General features: G+C 37.5%; 1 protein-coding gene across 1 annotated transcript in view; it reads right to left on the reverse strand.

The window, feature by feature from the left end:
- Positions 1–22,256, reverse strand: part of MYO5A (myosin VA (heavy chain 12, myoxin)) — a 192,480-nt gene that overhangs the window by 21,475 nt on the left and 148,749 nt on the right. Inside the window, exons 26-31 of the mRNA XM_012658084.1 lie at positions 14,655–14,798; positions 14,400–14,453; positions 12,343–12,570; positions 8,483–8,583; positions 5,763–5,843; positions 3,753–3,951 (exon numbers count right to left, since the gene is read on the reverse strand). Coding sequence (XP_012513538.1) covers positions 3,753–3,951; positions 5,763–5,843; positions 8,483–8,583; positions 12,343–12,570; positions 14,400–14,453; positions 14,655–14,798 — 807 coding nt within the window. The remainder of the gene's footprint in view (positions 1–3,752; positions 3,952–5,762; positions 5,844–8,482; positions 8,584–12,342; positions 12,571–14,399; positions 14,454–14,654; positions 14,799–22,256) is intronic.

Consider the following 22,256-nt stretch of genomic DNA (forward strand, 5'->3'; position numbering starts at 1 on the left):
TGGAAAATGCAGCTACAATAAAAGCCAAATGTTAAAATATAAAATGCGGTAAAATCCTTTACAGCGTGATGGATAGCAGGCTCACTGTGGAGTCTTTTCTATTAGACTCCATGTAGGAAAAACAACTGCATGCTTGTTAAATGTCTTGTTATTCCAGTGGAATGCTTTCTTTTAAAGGGGGACTAGACAAAATAAATTTTGATGAATACACAGAAAGTTCTGCAGGAAGATTTAAGAATGGTTGAACTTTGGTAGGGACTGACACTCCATGTGTGTGAAGCAGTGTCTCTATGAGACCCACCCTTCTGGTGATGCTAAAATTAGCCCTGAAACTCAAGAAAAGTTTAGAAGTTTTGGGAATTAAAAGGTAAGCTAAAAAAATAATCTTAGAGAACAGGATAAAGAGTGGTCTGCTGACCTAGGTAGGACCAAATCAAACATGTGGGTGGCATAAGACACCTACAAAATCTTGCAGGTGATATAATTTTGCTTATATAGAAGAAAGGAAGCTGGGCAAGGTGGCTCACACCTGTAATCCCAGGTTCTTTAGAGGAACGCTTGAGCCCAGGAGTTCAAGGTTAGAGTGAGCTATGATTGTGCCACTGCACTCCAGCAGCCTGGGCAACAGAGTGAGACCTCGTCCCTAAAAGAAAAAAAAGAAAAAAAGAAAAGAAAGGAAAGGAAAGGGAAAAAAAGGGGGTAATTATGAATGTTTCATGTAAAAAGAGAAAACAAAAGCAGTACAATTAAGGGAGAGGGTATAAAAAAGTTTGAGATTGTTGGCTCTCTAGTTAATAAAGAATTCTCTGAAATGACAGGCGTAGTTAAAAATTGAATAATTAAGAAGAAAGTGGACAACAGAAGGCTCAAAAAGAGCTTAGAAGGAAAATGAGTCAGTGAAGTGTGTGGTTGTTATTCAGGTTATGGAGAAGAAAAGCATTACAGATACAAATATTTATTCATTCTCCAGTTTAGACAAGAGTGGATTTAGATACTAGGCCAATGACTCAAAGAGAATAGTTGTTAACATTTCAAAGTGTTAAGTTGTGCATCTTGGATTTTACTTGATCTTTCAAGTCACATTTTGCTTCCATCACACTGTAGCCTAGTGTTAATAACAAATCAAACATGACAATGGACGCAGCAGGACACTGACAGAGGTGACACCACTGGCTAAAAGACAGCTGTGGGGAGAAACAGGTTTTGTGACAGTTTTTGAAGAGACTTCCTGGGAAGGGGCAGGCAGCAGTGTGCTCTTCAGTTACAGAGGGCTAAAAGTAGCAAGGAAGACAAAGGAAAAGCACTATGGTTTTACATACAATCATCCGTTTGTAAAGTGAAATCCGATATGACTGATACTTCTTAGGGTCATCTGCATATAATTCCTCAAAATACTGAAAAAACAGGCACAATAGATATTTGTTTTTCTCTGTGTCTCTGAAGGCAATGCTACCTCTCAGCAAAATCAATTTTAAAATATTTTACCACACAAACAGTGAAAGTGAATACACTCAAAAGCTCTGATTTGTCACCTGCCATTACCCTTTTATCTTTCTAGTATAGATGATTCTGATTACATATACACAGACATTTCTTTCGTGATTAAAGGAAACAGGCTGTGGCCAAGACGCCATCATTTAGCAGGTAAACACACTGCCCAGATAAGGCTGGCACTTCACTCAAGCCTCTTTCCTGCCTTTTGCTCCTAGCCTCCCCCGTACATGATGCTCACCAATTGCTGCACCTTTTTTTGCTGCCAGCAGCAGTGGAAGAGTAGGGAAGGCAAATAAAATGAAAGTGAGAATAATGGCAGTGTTAGCACTCTTGTATGAAGTTGGAGAGGCTGTGTGCCTTTCTTCCCTGAAAGGCAGCATGGGGGAGGCCTGTGAAACCTGTTCACTAGAAGAGGGAGAAAAATCATTTTTGTGTTTGTGTTGAGGGGTAGGTGGGTGGGAGGATGTTATGTGAGGTGGAGTTTCTAAGAACACTAAGTTCAGGTCCACTGCTGCTTTAACATTCTGCTCAAGTGTATCCTAAAGAAATGCACAATGAAGACTGAGAAACAATGATTTTGAAAAAATACATCATTTGCTATACTTAAGTTTGTATCCATCCTCCTGAATTAGTAGTCAATGTAATGGCAGGAGAAGCAGCTGATCTACAAAGTGTTTTCCCAAAACTCAAACTCATTAACTAGACTCTACCAGTTTAGAATGTGGGGTTTAGCCTATTTTTGTATTAGCTATGAAGAATCGCCAAGAAAACTAATACTGCAAACAAAGTTGCAAGGGAAATACTTGACCAATTTAGTGAAAAAACTCCGGAAATCTGCCACCCAGAAGCATCTTTATTTCACGGTTTCACCTTGTATTTTAAGGCAATCATTTATAAGCAAAGAATTTGTATGCTGATCAATCAATTGTTATTATTCAGTACATTTATTAATACTTAGTCATCAAAGCATTGTTAGTTTAATTAAAGGAACAATATACTTGAGAGTAATGAAATGACATTTCAAAATTATTTTATGATTCAGAAGATTTTCCCAACAAATTAGTGAGATTTCAGTCACTCTGGAAAGAATCCGAACACTTTCCTCACTCTCTTCCCCCATTCCCATGATGGAGCCTCATGCAGAGAGGCAGACTAGAAATGAATACCTTTGGGTTTTGTTTCTAATTCATGTAAAAGATGGTTGAATAAATGACACTAAAAAAACTATTTGTAACATAAAATAATGTAATGGAAGAATGATTCAGATTGTTAAATCTTCAGGGAAAATGCTAACTATTTTATTATAGGTCACTGAAAACCTTAATTTAAAAAAAAAGACACAAATCACCACCAGTCCTAAACAATTTTTCTGAAAATCAGGCAGGCACTACAATATAGATTTTATACAAAAACCTAGAATTATAAATTTTCAATGATTTTTAATATAATAAATATTTGTGAAACTTAAATAGATTTTAAAAATTGTAAATCTGTAAGAAAAATTATTATGTGACTGAATAAGAAATATTTTAGAAAACATTTTTGGTAAAAAAATAAAAGAAACAAGGAAAAAGGCAAAGAAAAAACTTGAACTCCATGCCAGGGCTCAGAATCTGGCAAGGCAAAAAAAAAAAAAAAAAAGGCTTCTCATTTATTGTACAAGATCCGTTCGAAAGAATAGAAAATATGTTAATCTGACTCCTAACTCCCCATCCTCCTGACCCGGGAGCTCCATCCAGCATCACTCAAAAGCCCTAGCTCAGTTCTGCCAACCACCTTCCCTGACCTAGACTCTCTTAACCCCCACCTGTCTGCTAGAGATGGAAGCTAAGAGGACTCAGTGGCTTCTTGGTAAACAAAGGTAAACAAAGCCTGTCCCCAGCCTCTGTTGTGACAATAACATAACAAACCTTCTAGAATGTGCAGCAGAGGAAGCAGACCACCCAAGCCTTCAGGCTATCACAACCCAGCGTGCAGTCAGTGGCCATCTTCCAGACTCTCGATGTCAGGTCTAAGAATGCTCAGACGCTCAAGAGCCTTCTGTGAGGAACACAGCCTGTGCACATGCCTTTTTCATGTCTACCAATACATTATATTTTCCTTACTCTGTCTCTGCTGGAGTAAGAGGGTAATAAGTGCAGGGCAGTACGTTTTTCCCAGCAAAAAAAAGCTATGTTTGATCAAAAAGAAACTAGGACATCAGGCAACACTAGGTGTTGTTTGCTAAGGAGTGTGTGGGCCGGGGCACCTCTTCTTACCAAGTTTTCGTTGGTCAGCCGGGTGATTTCATGCTGCAGGCTGGCCTCGATGCGAGCCTCCGGGGGCAGCTGCAGGTTCTGGGCCAGCAGTTGCTGCTGCCGATTGTTCTCCTCCTTCAGGCTCTGGATCTCCCCACGGAGGGCCTCGGCCTCGTTCTCGTGGCTCCTCTTCTGTGACTGGAGCTGGGATTCCAGGAGCCTGTGGAGAAGCCACACAAGTAGGAAGGGGAGATGACACTCCCAGGCCCTGCCTAATGGGTACAAGGCTTTGTGCTTGCTTGTAAGAGTGAGAAAAGCAGATACTCTTTAGAATCCGTGTGTCTTCTGACTGGATGAAAGTCAAGAAACTCAAACAATAGCCAGAAATGGAAACAAATGCTCTCACATTCGTGTTTTTCTGAATCATATAAAGATCTCAGAGGCCCTAAGAAACAGGAGAGTTTTAGCTTTTTTAAAAGGTTCATAGGAAATGATGACTAAAAAAAAAAAAAAAATCAATTAAAAGATACAGCTTTAATTTGACTTACATTTACAAACTAGCATTTAACTTGGCAAAGACAGTTACACCATTGCCACATAAAATAACTGCACTATAAAAGGCAAGATTACAAACTCTCAATCTAATTAAATGTGCCTTTAAGAATTACAGAGTTATTATTACTAATTTCAGGGACAGGGTGGGACCACAGTCTCATTTTTATATTTCACTCATCTCTCTGAAGGACAGAGAGGTTAGGTCACTACTCTGAAATATACCCAAAATCTGAATTACCCAATCTACACAGATAGTTCTGAAATTTCATACATATATTTTAAATTTGTCATCTCTCTCTCCATAAACTTACATATCAGTAACAGAATCCTAACAAGACATGGTTTTAGAACATAAATAACAATAGGAGCAACAAAGTAGTTATTGCTTCTGAAAGCGAACACATAGCAGCTGTGCCCACAGAGCAGACCAGGGCGTTGGCAGTGAGCACACAGAGTCAGCATCCTCCCTTTACCGTGCACCCCTGCTTCTACATTCACTCCTTTTCCAAACGCAAAACAAAGTTACGGTTAAGAACTAACTAACCTGAAGTAGAAAAGACATTCTTTTATTCTAATCCCACTGGTTGCCAACTGCTGGGTAAAACTTTGCCATTGCAAGCAAACTGTTAACAGCAGACTAAAAACATTTTAGTGATTACAAAATTTCAAAAGGATTTGAACTGATAACACCCCAAAGTTAATGACAATGGTTTATGATTAGAGCAAAACAGGATAAGCAGAAGACCCCTGAACAAATATATTAAGTGTTTTTAAAATTTAATCATTAAAAGGAATTTTTATGAGATTTTTAAGAAACAAATATTGCTAGAGCAGATGAATATCTGTGTAAGAAAGGTGTTGCTGTTTCAATTTTATTTTCTTTTCCCTAAACATATTTAACGTGTTGCGTTTGGGTAATTATTCTGAACTGCAGCAATGCAGGAAACCCTCCTGATTTTCTGTCTCACAAATTTGAATTTCACAATAACCACATAGAGTGCCAAATCATGCATTTAATATTGCTTTTAGATAGCATGATAATAATATAGTCACACTGAATGTAGTCACATTGCTACATAGACTGTATGTTGATCTTTATTCCAAAGAAGAAGCTGCTAAGTAATACATTTTAATCTCTCCCCCAATAGTTTGTGCTTTAGTTGAAAGATTTTGTTTTTCTTTCAACTCCTAGAGAGAGATATTCACAAGTTTTAGTCTGATGCTACTCTAGATAGCATCACTCACTTACGGAAAGCAACTCTTATATTTAGCATGAATCAGTTTTAGCTGTAATAGCATCTCTTAGTGGAGAAGGTTTTTTAAGGTGTTTGGCTGAATGTTCTAAGTTTTACTGAAACTAATTTACCCAGAAAGACAATTAATGCACCAGAAATATAGGCGTTAAAGTCAGGAGGCCACTGTTAGTAAGAAAAGCCACAAATTAATAACATTCCATTTTGAGGAGATAAACATAACCTGTTGGCTTGTTTTAACCCTTCATAAACCAGCCACAGCTCTCCATCCTCATTCAACTCACGGCAATCCATGGCAGGTGATCTTCCATGCAAAGGAGTAACAATGCAAAACACAAAGGGACACGGGGTGGTAATGAGGTGATGATGGTCAAGAACAGCACAGAGTATTGCAATATTTTATAAGGGAAGGCTTTTTATTGATTACAGGTGACTTTATGACATTACCACAAAAATATTTTTTGCTTAATTAAAAAAAAATGAGTAACGTAACATCACATGTAAATGGGTAAAAATGAAAGCAAAATAATTAAGGATCTAGAGCTACTTTTTCTGCAAAATAAGAAATGACTGAAGGTGAGAAAGAGGTTCTATTTTAAACAATTTATTCACCTAGTAGAGTGCCCTATCATGTATTATATTAGAGGCTACCCACGACACAGACAGAATGAAAACTTCAGCTACTGTCTTTGTGTGGCAATCTTTACAATCTCTTTTAAAATGAAGTTTTAAGTCTTCTGGGTAGGAACTTGTTTTAGCTTAATAAAATCTGATTTCCCAGCTAAAAATTTATTTTAAAAATTCTTATAGGAGTAACATAAATAAGAACATGTCCAAAGTTCTCAACTTTTATAACATGAATTTTAAAAGGTATTTTATGTGCAAAATTAATTTTAAGACATTAAAACTGCTTTTAGAGATGCATCATATTTTATTAAAAATATGTATAATTAATAATTATGGTAAAGTTGATAATAATTTTTTTCTACCTATGGTATAAAAATAATATGTTTTGAGTGTTTGCTAAGTGCCGGATGCTGTTCTACATCCCTTCACATGCATTATTTCATTTAGTTCTTCTAGTAACCCAGGGTAAATCATTTGCCACATTGCAGAGGAAGACACAGAGGCTTAGAAGTAAGATACCTGTAGAGGTTACACAGCTGGTAAGTATTGTTGTTGTTACGTTTACGCAACACAAATTTGAGAGAATTCTCTTCTGTTTTCCATCTAGGGAGTTTATCTCTCCCTAGTGTTCATCTATTTGCATGGTTTCAATTGTATTATTATTCTCTGATGACTTCAAAATTTACATCTCAGCTCACATATCTCTCCTGGCTACAGATCTATATATTCAACTGCCTAATGGACTTCTTTCCTTGGTTTTCTCCCTGGCTCCTTAAATTTGATATGCATAAATCCACTGATCATCCTCCCCACACCCCAATCCCACAATCACAAGATGGTATCACCACATCCAACCAAGTGTCCCTAGTAGAAATCTCGGAGTCACCATTCAGGATTTCCTACCCCTCACACACACATCCAATAAACCACAAGGCTCGCTGACCTCTAATGTATATTTCAAAGTGTCCCATTTCTCTCAATCCTAACCACCACCAACCAAGCCCAAGTCACCATAATCAGCCACTGGATTATGGTAATAGCCTCTGAATTTGGTCTTTATGCTTTCAATCTTGTTCCACTGCAATCTATTCTCTAACATAACAGCCAGAGCTAGGTTTCTAAAATTCAAATCTCATCACATCATTGTCCTACCTAAAACCTTTCAATGGATCCCATTATCTTTGGAATAAAGCCCAAACCCTCTTAGCTGTCTCCCTAGCAGCCGATTAGGATTTGCGTTTATCATGCTTACTGCTGTATTCCCAGTGTGTGGCACAGGGCCTGGCATGAAGTAGGCATGTGATACATATCTGGTAATTGAACATCTGAGTGGATGGATGAACACATACATACATCTACATACATCCTCTTGTACACTTTAATTCATCTCTAGATTACTCACAATACCTAATACAATGTAAATGTTATGTAAATATTTGTTATAATGTATCATTTAAGGAATAATGATAAGAAAAAGGTCTGTACATGTTCAGTACAGACACAATTTTTAAAAAATATTTTCAATTCTCAGTTGGTTGAATCCACAAATGGGGACCCCAAGGGTATGGAGGGCCAATTGTACCTTACTTTTTGCATAGCACTATGCTTTAGTTTGTATTTATGTATACCAATTCCGATTCCATGCATTGAGAAATCTAGACTGAATACTAATAATACATATCTTCAGAATTATCTTTCTCTGTGATCATTGCTGCCTATGTTCTTTCAAAATGGTCTAGCGTATAATCTTTTAAGTTTGGAGTTCAACAACACTAAGCCTCTGTTGGCGGGGAGGGTGGCAGTAAGGCTGCGGGGGATTCCAGGTATGAGCCTTCATTCTCCCATCCTGGAAGTCACGGTACACTTTTAGAGTTACATGGCCAACTCTGACGTGATTCCAGATAACTCATCACTTCTCTTCATACTAAGTTTCAATTCTTGAAAGCTTCAGTTGCCCTACAAACCTTCATAAATAACTACCCTGAATAACACATGAGAGGGACTACCTAAGACTGTCCAAACTGTGTAACTGGTTTTCTTCTTAAGGCAGCCCATCAAGGCTAAGACTATAAACATAGAAAAATATCTTCTCTCAATGTAAGAACATTTTCCCTGACACTTTCATCAATAATATTACCTTATATTAAAGTGAGATTTTAGCTGGGAATACATTGGAAACCTTGGATTGCCTTTGAAGGCCAGCTGACGTCTAATAAAGCAATGCATAAACACGGTGACTGACTGTATAAGAGGCTGGCCCGAAGGCTAAAGATCAATATAATTAAACCAAAATAAATAAAAGAATGATCAACTTACCTATTTGTTTCCTTCAAACCAATGTATGCTTGTGCTATTTCACCTTTATCTTTCATTTTTTGTACATCTTCCAAAAGTATTGTAGAATCTGTCATTGTATTCTAAAGGGGGAAATGACACATTTCCACATTAAGATTCAACTCAAAAGCTTTGGACCACATATAATATATTTCTTTCCTACAATTAGAGGGAAGTTATGTGCTTCATCACACCTGTGCCCCACCTGAGCATCAGTCCTTGCTCCTTGTAACTACAGAGGAGAGTTTGGCCCAGGCAATTCAGAGAAAAGGGTAGCTTGAGTTTCTCTCCTGAGAATCCCTAACACTCTACTACAAAGGTGTTGAGATTCTAGAGTACCACTGCCCTGTGAATAAAATCACTGATGGGTGATGTATGTTTTACATTATGTGAAAAAAAATACATGTACATATATATAGTATAAGTATATGATATATAACATAGTATACATAGCATTAGAAAAGTAACCAGGCAACTATTTAATGGAAAACATATAAGGCCATTTTTTCTATCACTTCCAGACCAGTTAGAATGAAATAAATGCCCCTATAAAACACTGAAAGTTTGACATAAAGCTCATTTTCCATTAAAAACTCAGTATAAACAAGGTGGTGTTCAGATGATATATACTTCAGCAAAATTAAGTTTTTTTCTCACATCTTTAGATATATGTAAATAGGAAGGATTTAGTTCCTTTTAAGTATCTACCATCTGCTGTTATTCAAATCTTTTTTTCCTCTGGTACAACAAAGCATGGCACATAAGCTTTTGAAATAAACATCTGGCAGGTCAGAATTACTAATGATTTTACATAAAAATAAATTTTTTGCCAAGATTTTTATTTTTTTTTAAATTTTCCCCTTTTGGTCTAATCTTCCTGATAACCAATGTAATTTCAAAATCTACTCAGTTATTCTCTCTCTCTCTAGAACAGGGTAAGAGATAAGAGTCACTGCTCTATAGCTTCTGAAGAATAATATACATTAGAACCCAAAAGCCTGTTCTATTTGTCTAAATAGTATATGTCTGACCCTTTAGTCAACATTTGCTCTGAAGTCAGGTCTCACAATGAAGTGGACTTAATTGACTACACTTCAAATATTATGATCTTAGAGACCAGTTCCAAAGTAACTTTAATGCCAACATTAAAGTTCTAAAAGGGTTGCACCATGTAGGAAAATCCCAGTAATATCTGTCACTCAATAGCTGAAATAAGATGTGGTGGAGAAATTTGACTTTGCAACCTCATTAGGAGCCACTTTTCATCCTAGCTATGGACTCTACATTCAGGGAGATGAAAGTGGCAGCAAAGAATGGTGTGCTCAGCTCCTCAGGCTGCCCCTCCCCCTTAGCCAACAAATCCACAGCTGGCTAAAAATGAGAGCTCAGGAGTGCCTGTACTTTTGAGTGTACTGCAAGTAAAGGGCTTCCCTCTCCAGCTTGTGGATAGCCTACCATAACCACTGCAGTGAATCACAGAGCTGACTATGAATTAGAAGTCATGGAGTGTCCTTTATAATCTAGACATGAACCTACTATCACCATTGTTACCCCACTGACTTCCCAAATAGGAAGGAATCAAATGGGAAATTAATTTGTAAATATAAAAATAGACTTGGTGACAGGAAAGCATCAATTGCAAATATGGGGAGATACTTGTAAACTAAAGTTAGGATTAAATGTAAGTATTTACTAAAAATTGAAAAAAACCTTGAAATTACCTTGTCATCCTGAAAAATCACAAGTCAGCAAGCACAAAAAATAGAGAAAACAATAAACCCTTAGTTCCATAAATAAATTCCATCAATTAGTCTCCATGGTAACAGATAAAAGCTAACTTTAAAATAGCCATGAGTTGTTTCTCCAAAAACTAACTCTGTAAATAAATTAACACACCTGGAACTGGCATAAAGTGGACATTAATATATATTTATGTGATGGCAACTCTTATTTCCAGGCAAGTGCTTGAAATTCTTTTTGAGTTGTTTTGTTTTTATTTGGTTGTAAAATATTTTTGAGCATGTGAGAGAATGACCCTTCTGTTAGTGTATGTGGATAAAAGTCTTATCTCCTAGGTCTGTGAGAGTTAAAATAATGTCCCACTACGAGGTCATCTGTCCAAGGGAAGTCTCCCAGGATACTCTGGAGGTGGAGCCAATAAACTACACCTGGCTGGGCTGGATCATCCCCTAGCTCAAAAAGTGTTGCTCACCACTGCCCAGCACATGAGTTGTGAAATGATATGTCTCTGACTTGAAACTGAGCAGACAAATAGCCCAGGGGTGTCTGGAAGACCTTAATTAGTGTCATGGGCATTTTGCTAGGAGAGAACATGACTGCTGCCTGGATTAGGCTGGAAGCTGAGCGAGCATGGACCTCAGTTAGACAGGGCCAGCCCATTGGGGGCAGAAGAGCAGTTGTCACATGGGGTATGTGAGCTGGGTAAGTGAGAGTATATGATACCACGACTATGTGCTCTATTAGCTAGATTGTTTTTATGTCCCTTGATTCATTTTTCTTTCCGTTTCTCTTAATTTTCACTAAAGTTTCTTGTGAGAATACTACATTGTACCCCATAAATATATACCATTATTATTTGTCAATTAAAATTAAAAAAAAAAAGAGTACCAGTTTATCACCAGGTAACCAGAGAAAGGAATCTTGATTCTGGACTGCTCAAGCTAGCATGCAGAGCCTCGTTTTCAGAGGCCCAGCCACAGTGGTAGCCACGGGGACCAACTGAGACAGCCCCAGGGGAAGGTGAGACCTACACAGCCAAGCCAAAATGGAGAGTCCTCTTCTCATTTCAGACTTAAGGGCTTTGCGATTTGCTTCAAAATAAGGACGCCCATTTCTTTACATTATTGTACTTGTTACTGGGATTTTTTCCTCCAAAAATTATTTAGTCAGTATCTTGTTTTTAGAATTTGATATTTTTTGGATCAGTATTGATTCTAGGTGTGAGCTGCCTTTATCAAATCCAAATGTATGTGCCAGGTATAACATCTAAACCGCAGGCAGAAATTTTCTAAGAGAAGTACTCTCAGATTTTTCAGGCATTCAGCTCATTATATATCATAGACATTTTTTATATGACATGTCACTTGATTGCCTCACTTCTTGGTGACACTCTGCTGCATACACATGGGCAGCGACACAGGGCAGATTTTCATGATGATCATTCAGATTCCCTCTGATGGCAAATGACATTTCTCATCAGCATATGGCAGCACTAGGTCTCAAATCACCTCAAGGCAAGGAAGGACTTCAAAGGGGCATCGATATCCGCAGTGTGGGGGTTCTTTCTGTTGAATCCCTGAACACAGCCCCTCCCATCTGTGACAGCTCCCCCTATTAAACACAACTGCCTGAAGTGAACAGAAATCATCTCTATGTAACTGCCACTCACTGATCTCATGTCTAACCTCTGCATGTGTTACCTTTCCAATTAAACAAGCTATTTTCAGCAAATAATTTTAAAGTTGTATCTAATGCCTCCCCACAACAAGACAATTTATGGATTTCTGTATTTAACAGAATTGCATTTCAGATCAAAATTTCTTGTGGCCAGATCACTACAAAAAGATTAACTTTAAAACTCATAAGTAAGACATGAAACGTTGATGATCTTTTGGATTTCACTCACTTTTTGCTCACTCCAATTGGCATTTGCAACAGTTTTGAAACAGCACTGGGATTTTTTTTTTTAAATGATGAATCCCCAATTAGACTAAAAATTCTCTTAAGTGTTTTGCTTCATTATTAGTTAAAGGGAAGGAAAGGATAAGAAGAAATGAAGGCCAGTCCCCAAACACCTACTTTAGCCATGTGCTCGTGCTTACCTTGGGTTGGATGGCCTCTTTCTGGCTCACCAGCTGAGACCTCAAGATGAGGACTTCCTCCTTGCGGACATCGAGTTCCTCACTCACGGAGGTCAGCTGCTCCATGAGGACACGGTAGGCAGGGGCACCTGGAGCAGTCACCTCTGGGGCACTTTTCTCGCTAAGGGCCTTGCGTAACTCATTTAGCTCATTTTTCAGTTTTTTGTTTTCTGATTCTAGTTCTTGACGCTGTATGAAGAGACAAAGAAAAGAAAGTTGTCATTATCCCCAACTTTACATTGAAATGCTCAACTTCCCTCAAGCTAGTAGAAGAATTCTGCCGGAGAAGTTTGTCAGAGCTACCCCAGTGAATGTCTTCCTATGTTCTATTGAAAGCTCTACTCTGCTAATTAAGGAAGTCTTACATCAAGTGGAATTGGGCAAGGTCAATGATAGTTTGCTTCATCAACACAAATTCCAGACTTGAATGTATTCTGGCCTGCCCAGGGTGTGTTCACAGGCCTGGAGAGATAGCTGAGTCCCAAGGGGTGAGTTTAGCCAGTCCTAAGGAACCCAGGTTTGTTTGCAGGAAAATATAAGGGCAAATTTGAGGATCCAGCTGGTCAGGGTATTTCCAATGAGTGATTCAGATGGGTGGATCCCTGAAATCTTGAGTAGTGTCCTCTTATTTCCTTTGTAAAGTAGAATGGAAAGACCACTGGAATTTTAGGCCTTTAACTGCTAATTTTGAAAAAATTTACCACATCATTTAAACTGATAAAATTCCTTTAGTGTTTCAATGACAACAAATAATGTATTTTTCAAACTTCTTTCCTGTGTGACATGGTTGTGAAGTTGCAAGCAGAGCCTTGGGGGATGGGAGGAGAGGCTGAAGGCCTCTTCCTTCAACCATCCGTACAGACATACACGTCCCTGGCCACCGCCATACTTTCACATACTACTAGCTACCCTTGGGCCAGCAGTTAGCACCGCCCTCTCCATATTCTATTCAAACAATGGCAATGGGAACCCAGAATAGAGAGGCGCTGACACTAAAACACGAGGGTCACCAGATACCAGTTGGGAAACACTGAAGTAGACGGGCATTTAAAAACACCATGGTGCCTTATTTTGCACAGGACACAAGGCCTGATGATAGTGGAAGTGAGACATTTGTCTATAAAGAATGATATTTTATTGTTTATTCCCAGAGAAGCAATCTTGGTTTATAGCATCATATCAGTCCTGTCAATGTATTACATTAAAACTATTTAAAGTCCGTATTTTTTCTAGTTTAATATGTAACCCTTCCTTCATGAATTAACCTATCCTTTGTGAAAATGAATGTTCCTTGCCTTCCTCAGTCTCCCACCAACTGCTAATCAGATTTGTACTGCTTGTTTCTGTAACAAAAAACACGTCTTTACCTTGATGTGTAAATGCTGATACAGTGTTTCCTAAACTTTCATGTACATCAGAATCACCTGGAGGTCTTGTTAAAACACAGATTGCTGGGCCCCACCCTCAGAGATTCTGATTCAATTGGTCTAGTGGTGGGGAGCCCATAAATCTGCATTTTTGAACAAGTTACCAGGCGACATTGATCCTGCTGGTTCAGGGACCATATTTTGAGAACCACTAATCTGATACTTTGTGACTCTGGGCTTCATTCACACTAAAGGGAATGTTTTTATTTGTCCATTTTTGTGTGAGGCAAAAGATCTGGAGAGCAGATTCCTGCCCCCATCTTTGGTCTGCCCCATCACACCCAATCGGATAGTGGCAGATGCAGCATTTGGATGCAGGCAGCCTGATGCTACAGTCCATGTCCTTTACTACCAGAATCTCCAATGGCAGCTTCTTCTCCTATTCCTGTTTAAACTAAAGTCTAGCATATATGAAATAGAATTTACAAAAGGAAACAACACAAAGCTAGAAGTAATGCCTGAATAAGGCTTAAGCTAGGACCTCTGGTGCACCCTCCAACCCTTAAGGATGTTCTCTGAGAAAGAGAGGCTCTGAGAGGGTCCCTTGCCAAAATAAAATATTCAGAGTCTTGGGCAGAAACTTCCCATTACCTTGAGTGACTCATATTCCAGTTCTGCACCTCTAATTTGTGGTCTTTCTTCTTCCTAGGGAAAATATAAAGTAAAACCTTTATATTTTAATTGTCACATTTTCACTTGTTCTACAGAAAACAGTGAAGAGTTTAGCCCTCAGACTTTAACCAAATGCTGCTTCGTTAGGTTGGGCTCAGCTCCCATTAAAGAAGAGGCTGTAGAAATGACATAAAGCCCCAGCCTCAGCTCCTTGGGCGGGCCAGCACTGCGCACCTTTGCCTTGCTGCGGAGCACCTGCTCTTCCTTGCGGTCCAGCTCATCCTGCATCACCTGCTTCTCCTGCTCAAGCTCTGTGACCCGCTTCTGGAGCTTGAGGAACAATGACATGTCCAGGGGCACCTTCTTCTCGCTTGGCTCCTAAACCCCAAAAAATCCCAAGATGGTCAGGACAAGCCAGAAGACATACAGGCCAATGAGAAAATGATGAATAGCTGAATAGAAAAATAGGCAAACTTGCAGAAAAAGAAATATAAACATCCAAAGAACATACAAAAAAATGCTCAAACTAGCTAACAATTAGAGAAATGCAAATTAAACAGTGAGGTACTACTTCTCCCCTATCAGATTGGCAAAGCCTGAAAAGATTAATAATGCCCTGGGTGTCTCATATGATACTGGTAGAAGTATAAGTAGGCCTATTAAAAGGGCAATTGAGCTGTATGTATTAAAATTTAAATGTGTATACCCTTTAATCTATCAAATCCATGTTTTGAATTAGTCCTACAGAAGTAATTACACAAGTATACAAAAATAAATGGAAAAAGATATTCATTGCAGCAGTTTTTTGTAAAAACTGGCAAGAACTTGAATGTCAGTCAATAGGCCAGTTGCTTAAATAAATTATGGCATAGCCAAACTATGAAATATTTTTTAGCTGTTAAAAAGAACAAAGTAGAGCTATGTAAGCAGATAAATATGCCCTAGATAAAGTATTAAGGGAACACACAAACTGTAGGAGAAAATATATACTATGATCTCATTTTTGTTAATAAAACACAAATATATGTGACTTTTAAATGTACACTTAGCACGTGCATACAAAAATCTTGAAGGCCATAGTGGTTATCTTGGAGGATAGGAGGTACTGTGGAAAAGCTTCATTTTCAACTTTGCACATTTCTGTATTTGAATAGTTTACAATAAGCATGCACATTTGCAGTCAGAAAAAATGATTTTTGAAAAGGTGAAGTGCCAGCATAAATATATTGAGATCAGATAGAGAAAACAACTAAAAACCAAAACATATACAATCAGCCCTCTGTATCTGTGGGTTCTGTATCTGCGGGTTCCACATGCTCATTTTCAACCAACCGGATGGAAAATGTTTGGGGTTTTGAAAAAGCCCCAAACAATAAAAAATAACAGTACAACAATAAAAAATAATACAAATAAAAAAACAATATAGTATAACGACTATTTACATAGTATTTACATTGTATTAGGTATTATAAGTAATCTAGAGATGACTTAAAGTACATGGGAGGATGTACATAGGCTATATGCAAATACTAAGCCATTTTATATAAGGGACTTGATAGGTATTCAAATACTTGAAGAAAAAAAAATAAAGGGATTTGAGTATCCTTGGGTTTTGGTATCTGAGGGAGTCCTGAAACCAATGCCCCACAAATACCAAGGTATGACTGTATATCCCTTAACAAACTGAAGGATAACCTAGTAGCATTTTAAAGTGTGTCAACTGGTTCCAAAACAGAATCACAGTGAGAACTTATAAGATAAATAAAGATATGCTAATTAAAGCTTAAAAAATGGAAAGAACTAGCCATCATCATGGAAGTTCTGAGAGTGTTTTATCTTGTTAACTTTGGGTTTTAACTTTTAATAAAATAAGATAAATAATCAGATCATTAGATTTAATGTAGAGAATAAAGAGTCTCTTTTTGTTGGGGAGGAGGTAGTGAGGAGATGGAAAACAGTAACAATAACTGATTTATTTAACAAAATGGTCAGAAAGTGTAATTCTTAAAGATTAGCAAATCTTTTATCTTTTCAATTGTCCATTTTATGAAAAGAATGTTTATTTTTGCTTTTCTGATATGAAAGCAAAACAAAATTTTGTAGAAAATGTAGGAAATAAGAAAAGTACAAAGAAGAAAAACAGGCATAATCCCATATCCAGAGAAAAACCACTATTTTTGCCTAGTCTTTTTGCTATACACTTATAGATTTAAAGAATTAGAATAATATTTTTATTATAATTTTTTATTGTCTTTTAAAGGTAGTACTGTATTACAATTGTTTTCCAAATTTACAGTATGATAAGTTGTATCATCATTTGCTTAGCTTATTACCTTATTAATGGGCACTGAGGTTGTTTCTAATTTTTTGCTATTGGAACATTAATGTTTTTAATGTGTTAAGGGCCAATTTATACTTCTATCAGCAACTGCCATCTGGCCTAGAACAGCAGTAACTGTTATAATTAAAAAAAAAAATTTTATCTCAGTTAATAGACCCAAAAATGGCATTTCATTGTTATTTTAATTTGTATTTTTTTGACTTTTGATGAGATTAAATAGTTTTTTTTTGAGACAGGGTCTCTCTCTGTCACCTGGGCTAGAGTGCAGTGGCATTATCATAGCTCATTGCAACCTCAAACTCTTGGGCTCAAGCCCTCCTCCTGCCTCAGCCACCTGAGTAGCTGGGACTACAGGCATGTGCCACCACACCTGGCTAATTTTTCTGTTTTTTGTAGAGATGAAGTTTCACTCTTGCTCAGGCTGGTGTCGAACTCCTGACCTCAAGTGATCCTCTCGCCTAGACCTCCCAAAGTGCTAGGATTACAGGCGTGAGCCACTGTGCCCAATCCAAGATTGAATATTTTTATATTTTCAGGAATTTTATATTCGTTAGCTACTTTTGGTCTTTTATGAATTCTTTTTTTTTTTTTTGAGATAGGGCATCATATCTCACTGCAATCTTAAACTGCTAGGCTCAAGCGATCCTGCTGCCTCAGCCTCCAAAGTAGCTGGGACTACAGGTGCTCACCACCATGCCCATCTAGTTTTGAAAAAATTTTTTGTAGAGACTGGGTCTCACTATGTTGCTCAGGCTGGTCTTGAACTCCTGGTCTCAAGTGATCCTCCCACCTTAGCCACCCGAAGTGTTAGGATTATAGGTGTGAGCCACTGTGCCCAGCCTTTTATGAATTCTGAGCAGTGCTGAGTTCAGTGCTATTCCACTTCTCAAAATGACCTAAGAAGAATCAACTGAACTAAGAAGTAGGCACTTATAGATAGTTAAGGTCATTCGCCCACAGCTAATTATACCTGGACTCTTTCTTACTGTCCACTTTGTAACACTCAACAGTAAAAGTTTAGGTATATGATCTTGTTTCAACATTATTATAGAATTTCATTCATATAAAAATTCTTTTGTATATGTCCTATGTATTTAAGTATAAGCTAAATACTTATATTTTAACTTATTTATAATTTAAACATTCTATTTTATATGTTTAATGTTTGTTCATTTATTAATGATGTACATGTCCCTGAATATTTTAATTATTTAATCTTTTTTTACACTATATTAGAAATTCTACAAATGAATATAATACTTCATCCATTGTACCTAAAATGTCATCATTTGGAAATCATTCCTTTGAACCTTCAATGGGCATTTTTGTTTCAAAGGAATCCTCTTATTAAAATGGGATGGGGTAACTCCTTATATATCAGCTAAAACTAATAAAGAATTAGTTGATTGCTAGATAAGAGCAAAATTCTATGAATAAGAATATTAAAATAGAAGACGGAAGAACACAAAAGATAACATCTGACAAATGCAAAGTTACTTGAGGCATAAAGATTGGTAATTATTTAAGAGTGCTCTGGATGGTGCCCATTCTTATCCCTAATGACACATCTAATTAAAGAGATGCCATTTGTCCTTGCCATACCACATGAGCAAGAAGGAAGATTGGCCCATCTGGCCCAGAGAAGTTTCTGGGTTTTGTTTTGCTTTCCTTTCTTAGTAAAGACTTTGTCACCTGGGGCTTTTTTAAGAGAGTGAAGCTTTGAAACTGACCTAAAAAATAACACCAATCTGTTGTCTGAAAAAAAATCAAGAAGATAACAGAATTTATTCATAAAATTACCACTACAGGCCTGGCAGTCATTCTGGAATTATTCCTAACAATAGCTGACAAAGTTATGATGATTTTTTCTTTGGGTTTGGCAGGTATGAGGATGTTTGAGAGCAGAGTAGAACTGGGCCAATCAGTCAATGGCTACCAGAAGAGGTGCACGACCAAGCAGGGAGGAGCAATGACTCCAGAACGATGTAAACCAGCCCATGAAGATTCTGGAAGTGTGGGAGGGCTGCAAAACAAGTAGAGCTGGCGGGCGAATTCTCCAGAGAGAAACAGCAATGGAGAGAGAAATAGCAATAGCCATCATGACTCATGAACAACAAATCACAGGTTTTAATTCCTTTGTTACATAAAATTTGCTGTTATTACATGATGAGACTGGAATTCTATTCCCAAAAGTCTGACAGACACCACCCTATTCTAATTAAAAAAATATATATTAAACAAGAGTGGGCCTATTATTTTCCTGGCACCAGATTCTAAAAGAGTTACTTTGTACATATAAGAGCTGAAAGTTTTCCTTATGTCTTTAGGGAGGCTATTTGTAAACCTGGCCATTACAGAGGTAGCTTCAGAAAGAAATCCAAACCTGGAAGTCATAAGTAATTAGAAGGAGAAATTCACAGCCAGTCACAGTCTTTGGCTGGTATCTCTCTCCCGCCCAACTTCTCTTCTGATAATAAATCTTTTTCTATTACCAGTTATATAGATTTCTACCTCTACCTTTCTGATCCTGGCCACATACAGTCAGAATTGTGGGGTGATCACTAAAAGCCTATTTATTAGAGCAAAAACATTTATTTATTATTTATTATATACCAGACACTGTTTAATTGTTTTATACAAATGAACTCATTTAATACTTAAAACATTGCTAAAAGGTAAGACAGTAGTAACATCCCCACTTCACAAATGAGGAAACAGAGTCAAAGAGAGAATGAGGCTAAGGTTATGGATTCAGTCCCAAGGAGAAGAGTTACTGCAGTTTGTCCCATTGTAAAAATAGCCCTCCTAGCAAAAGCCAGCCACATTTCAGATGCATGTCCTTACTTACAAGGGACTGTTCTCAAGCATGACTTGCTCAGTGAAATCCCTTCCCCTTTATTGAGAAAAGACTTCTGGTGTGTGACCTACTGCTGGTGGTTCAGTACACATGAAGGACATTATACAATACTCCAAGATCTTTCTGTGATTTGTAGAGCACAATTGATACTTCATTATTTGAAAAGAAGTGAAAATTGTACTAAATCCCACACTAGTCTCTCTCTTAATGTGAGATAATTTCAGCAGAAAACAGGTGAGAATTAGAAACAAAAAGTTTACCTCCCCAGATCTGTAAGAATCTGGAGAAAACTTTAAAAGAGTAGAGTGAAAAGAGCAGAGATCCTGACAAACACGATTACTAGTAAAAATTAGGTAAAGTATTGTATATAAGAGTTTTTGAGTTTAAAAATGTGATGTCCTCAAACAAAACTATCAGCGTGAGCCCTCCTTGTCCTGAATTTAATACAGAATAATTTCCAGCCAAAACACCCTTTTTGTCATGGCTTCCCCCTCTCATAGAGCAGGAGCTGTTCAAACGATACTACAATGAAGTGGACACTTTGTAAACGGGCTTCCCTCAGACTACTAGGAATGAGTACTCCCACTGCGATCAACAGGATGCAATCCTAAAACCTTCATATCCACCAAAGGCTCAGAAGTCTTAATTTTGAAATCTTCATAAGCCTAACTTTGTAGTATTCTCCAAAGATGGCCACCAACAATTCCTCTCAATACACATGTCCTTCCTCCCATCAAGAGATGGAGTCTATTTTCCTCTCCTTGAATCTGGGCTGGTCTTGTGATTTGCTTTGACCATACTGTGGCAGAATTGAAACTGGGCCAGTTTCGAGCCTAACTCTAAGAGGCCTGCCATTTTTCACTCTCATACCCTTAGAACCCACCCAATCTGCTGCTGAAGAGAAAGGCTCCATGGAGAGGCCCAAGGAAGAGAGCCAAGCAACCTGGCTGAATGCAGCTGAGGAGGCACTCTGACCACCACCATGTGGGGCAGAAGAACCACCGAGTCAAATCCCACAGAATTATAAGTAATAATAAATTGCCATTGTTTAAAACCACTAAAACTTGGGATAGTTTATTGTATAACAATAGATAATTGGAAAAACCTCTATCCTGCTACATACTGGCCATACCATCATATCCATGGGCCTCAGCCTAATATTAGCTATAGAGAGAAAAGGGATTGGAAAACTGTAGTGTAGAATTCCTAGATGGAAGTCAGTAGAATATGGTCCCTAAGAACATGAACTCCAAAGAGACAAGCCTTGGTTAGAATATTGGCTCTGACACAAGCTGTGAATTTGAACAAATACTTATTAGCCTTCTTGTATATATAATTCCAACTAGATGATAGTCCAACTATATAACATTTTTCTTCAAACTTAACAGAATGAGATGGCAGAAGCTCTTCATTCTTAAGTAGAACTAAGACAAGAAAGGAAATAATCATTCAATTTTTTTCAGCTATTCTGCCAGAAGCAATCTATTTCTGACTTGGCCATTTTCAAAGAATATGATATAAAAATAGAACAGTTGGGCCTGAATTACCCATTATGGAAACTATATCATATTTGAAAAGAAGATCTGAGGATTAGTTGAGAATAATCACTGTACTTTTGGAGTTACAGTAATACATCATTTTGATGTCATAACGCATAACACAAAACATTAAGGCAGATTTCTGAACTATTTTCCATGTATTTTTGTGGAAGAAAATTACATTGGTAAAAACTAATATCACAAGTAGAAGTACCATTCGATCCAGCAATCCCATTACTGGGCATCTACCCAAAAGACCAAATGATACTCTATAAGAAAGACACCTGCATCCGAATGTTTACAGCAGCACAATTCACAATTGCAAAGATGTGGAAACAACCCAAGTGTCCATCAATACATGAGTGGATTAATAAAATGTGGTATATGTATACCATGGAGTACTATTCAGCTTTAAGAAACAATGGTGATATAGCACCTCTTGTATACTCCTGGATAGAGCTGGAACGCATTCTACTAAGTGAGGTATCCCAAGAATGGAAAGACAAGCACCACATGTACTCACCATCAAATTGGTATTAACCGATCAACACATAAATGCACATATAAGAATAACATCTATTGGATGTTGGGCAGGGGGGAGGGGGAGGGGGAGGTGAGAGGAGGGGACGGGTATCTGCATACACAAAGAGTGCAATGCGCACCACCCGAAGGATGGACATATTTGAAACTCAGACTTGGGGGGAGGGGGCAAGGGCAACATATGTAACCTAAACATCTGTACCCCCATAATATGCTGAAATAAAAAAAAAAAAAACTAATATCAAACAGAGGCAGGAGTTTTGCTAAAGTCTTGGACAATGACATTTATAATATTTAAGGACAAAAGGTTTATTTTTTAAACAATTTACCTCAGTCTGAAATAAATTCCTGATAGGCTGTATTTTCTTTACACAGAATATGTTAAGGTATTACAGAGGGAATTAAAAAAGAAAAATCTCACCATCAAAGATAAAAATTTAAATTGTGTATTGACAAAAATATATGTAATAAGTATGTATGTACACAGCACTTATGTGCACATAAATATGTATATAAGAGAAGTATGTATCCACAAATTGCTTATGAAGAATAAACGACTG

This window comes from Propithecus coquereli, unplaced genomic scaffold, assembly GCF_000956105.1.
Source record: "Propithecus coquereli isolate 6110/MARCELLA unplaced genomic scaffold, Pcoq_1.0 Scaffold57, whole genome shotgun sequence".
Taxonomy (NCBI): Eukaryota; Metazoa; Chordata; class Mammalia; order Primates; family Indriidae; genus Propithecus; species Propithecus coquereli.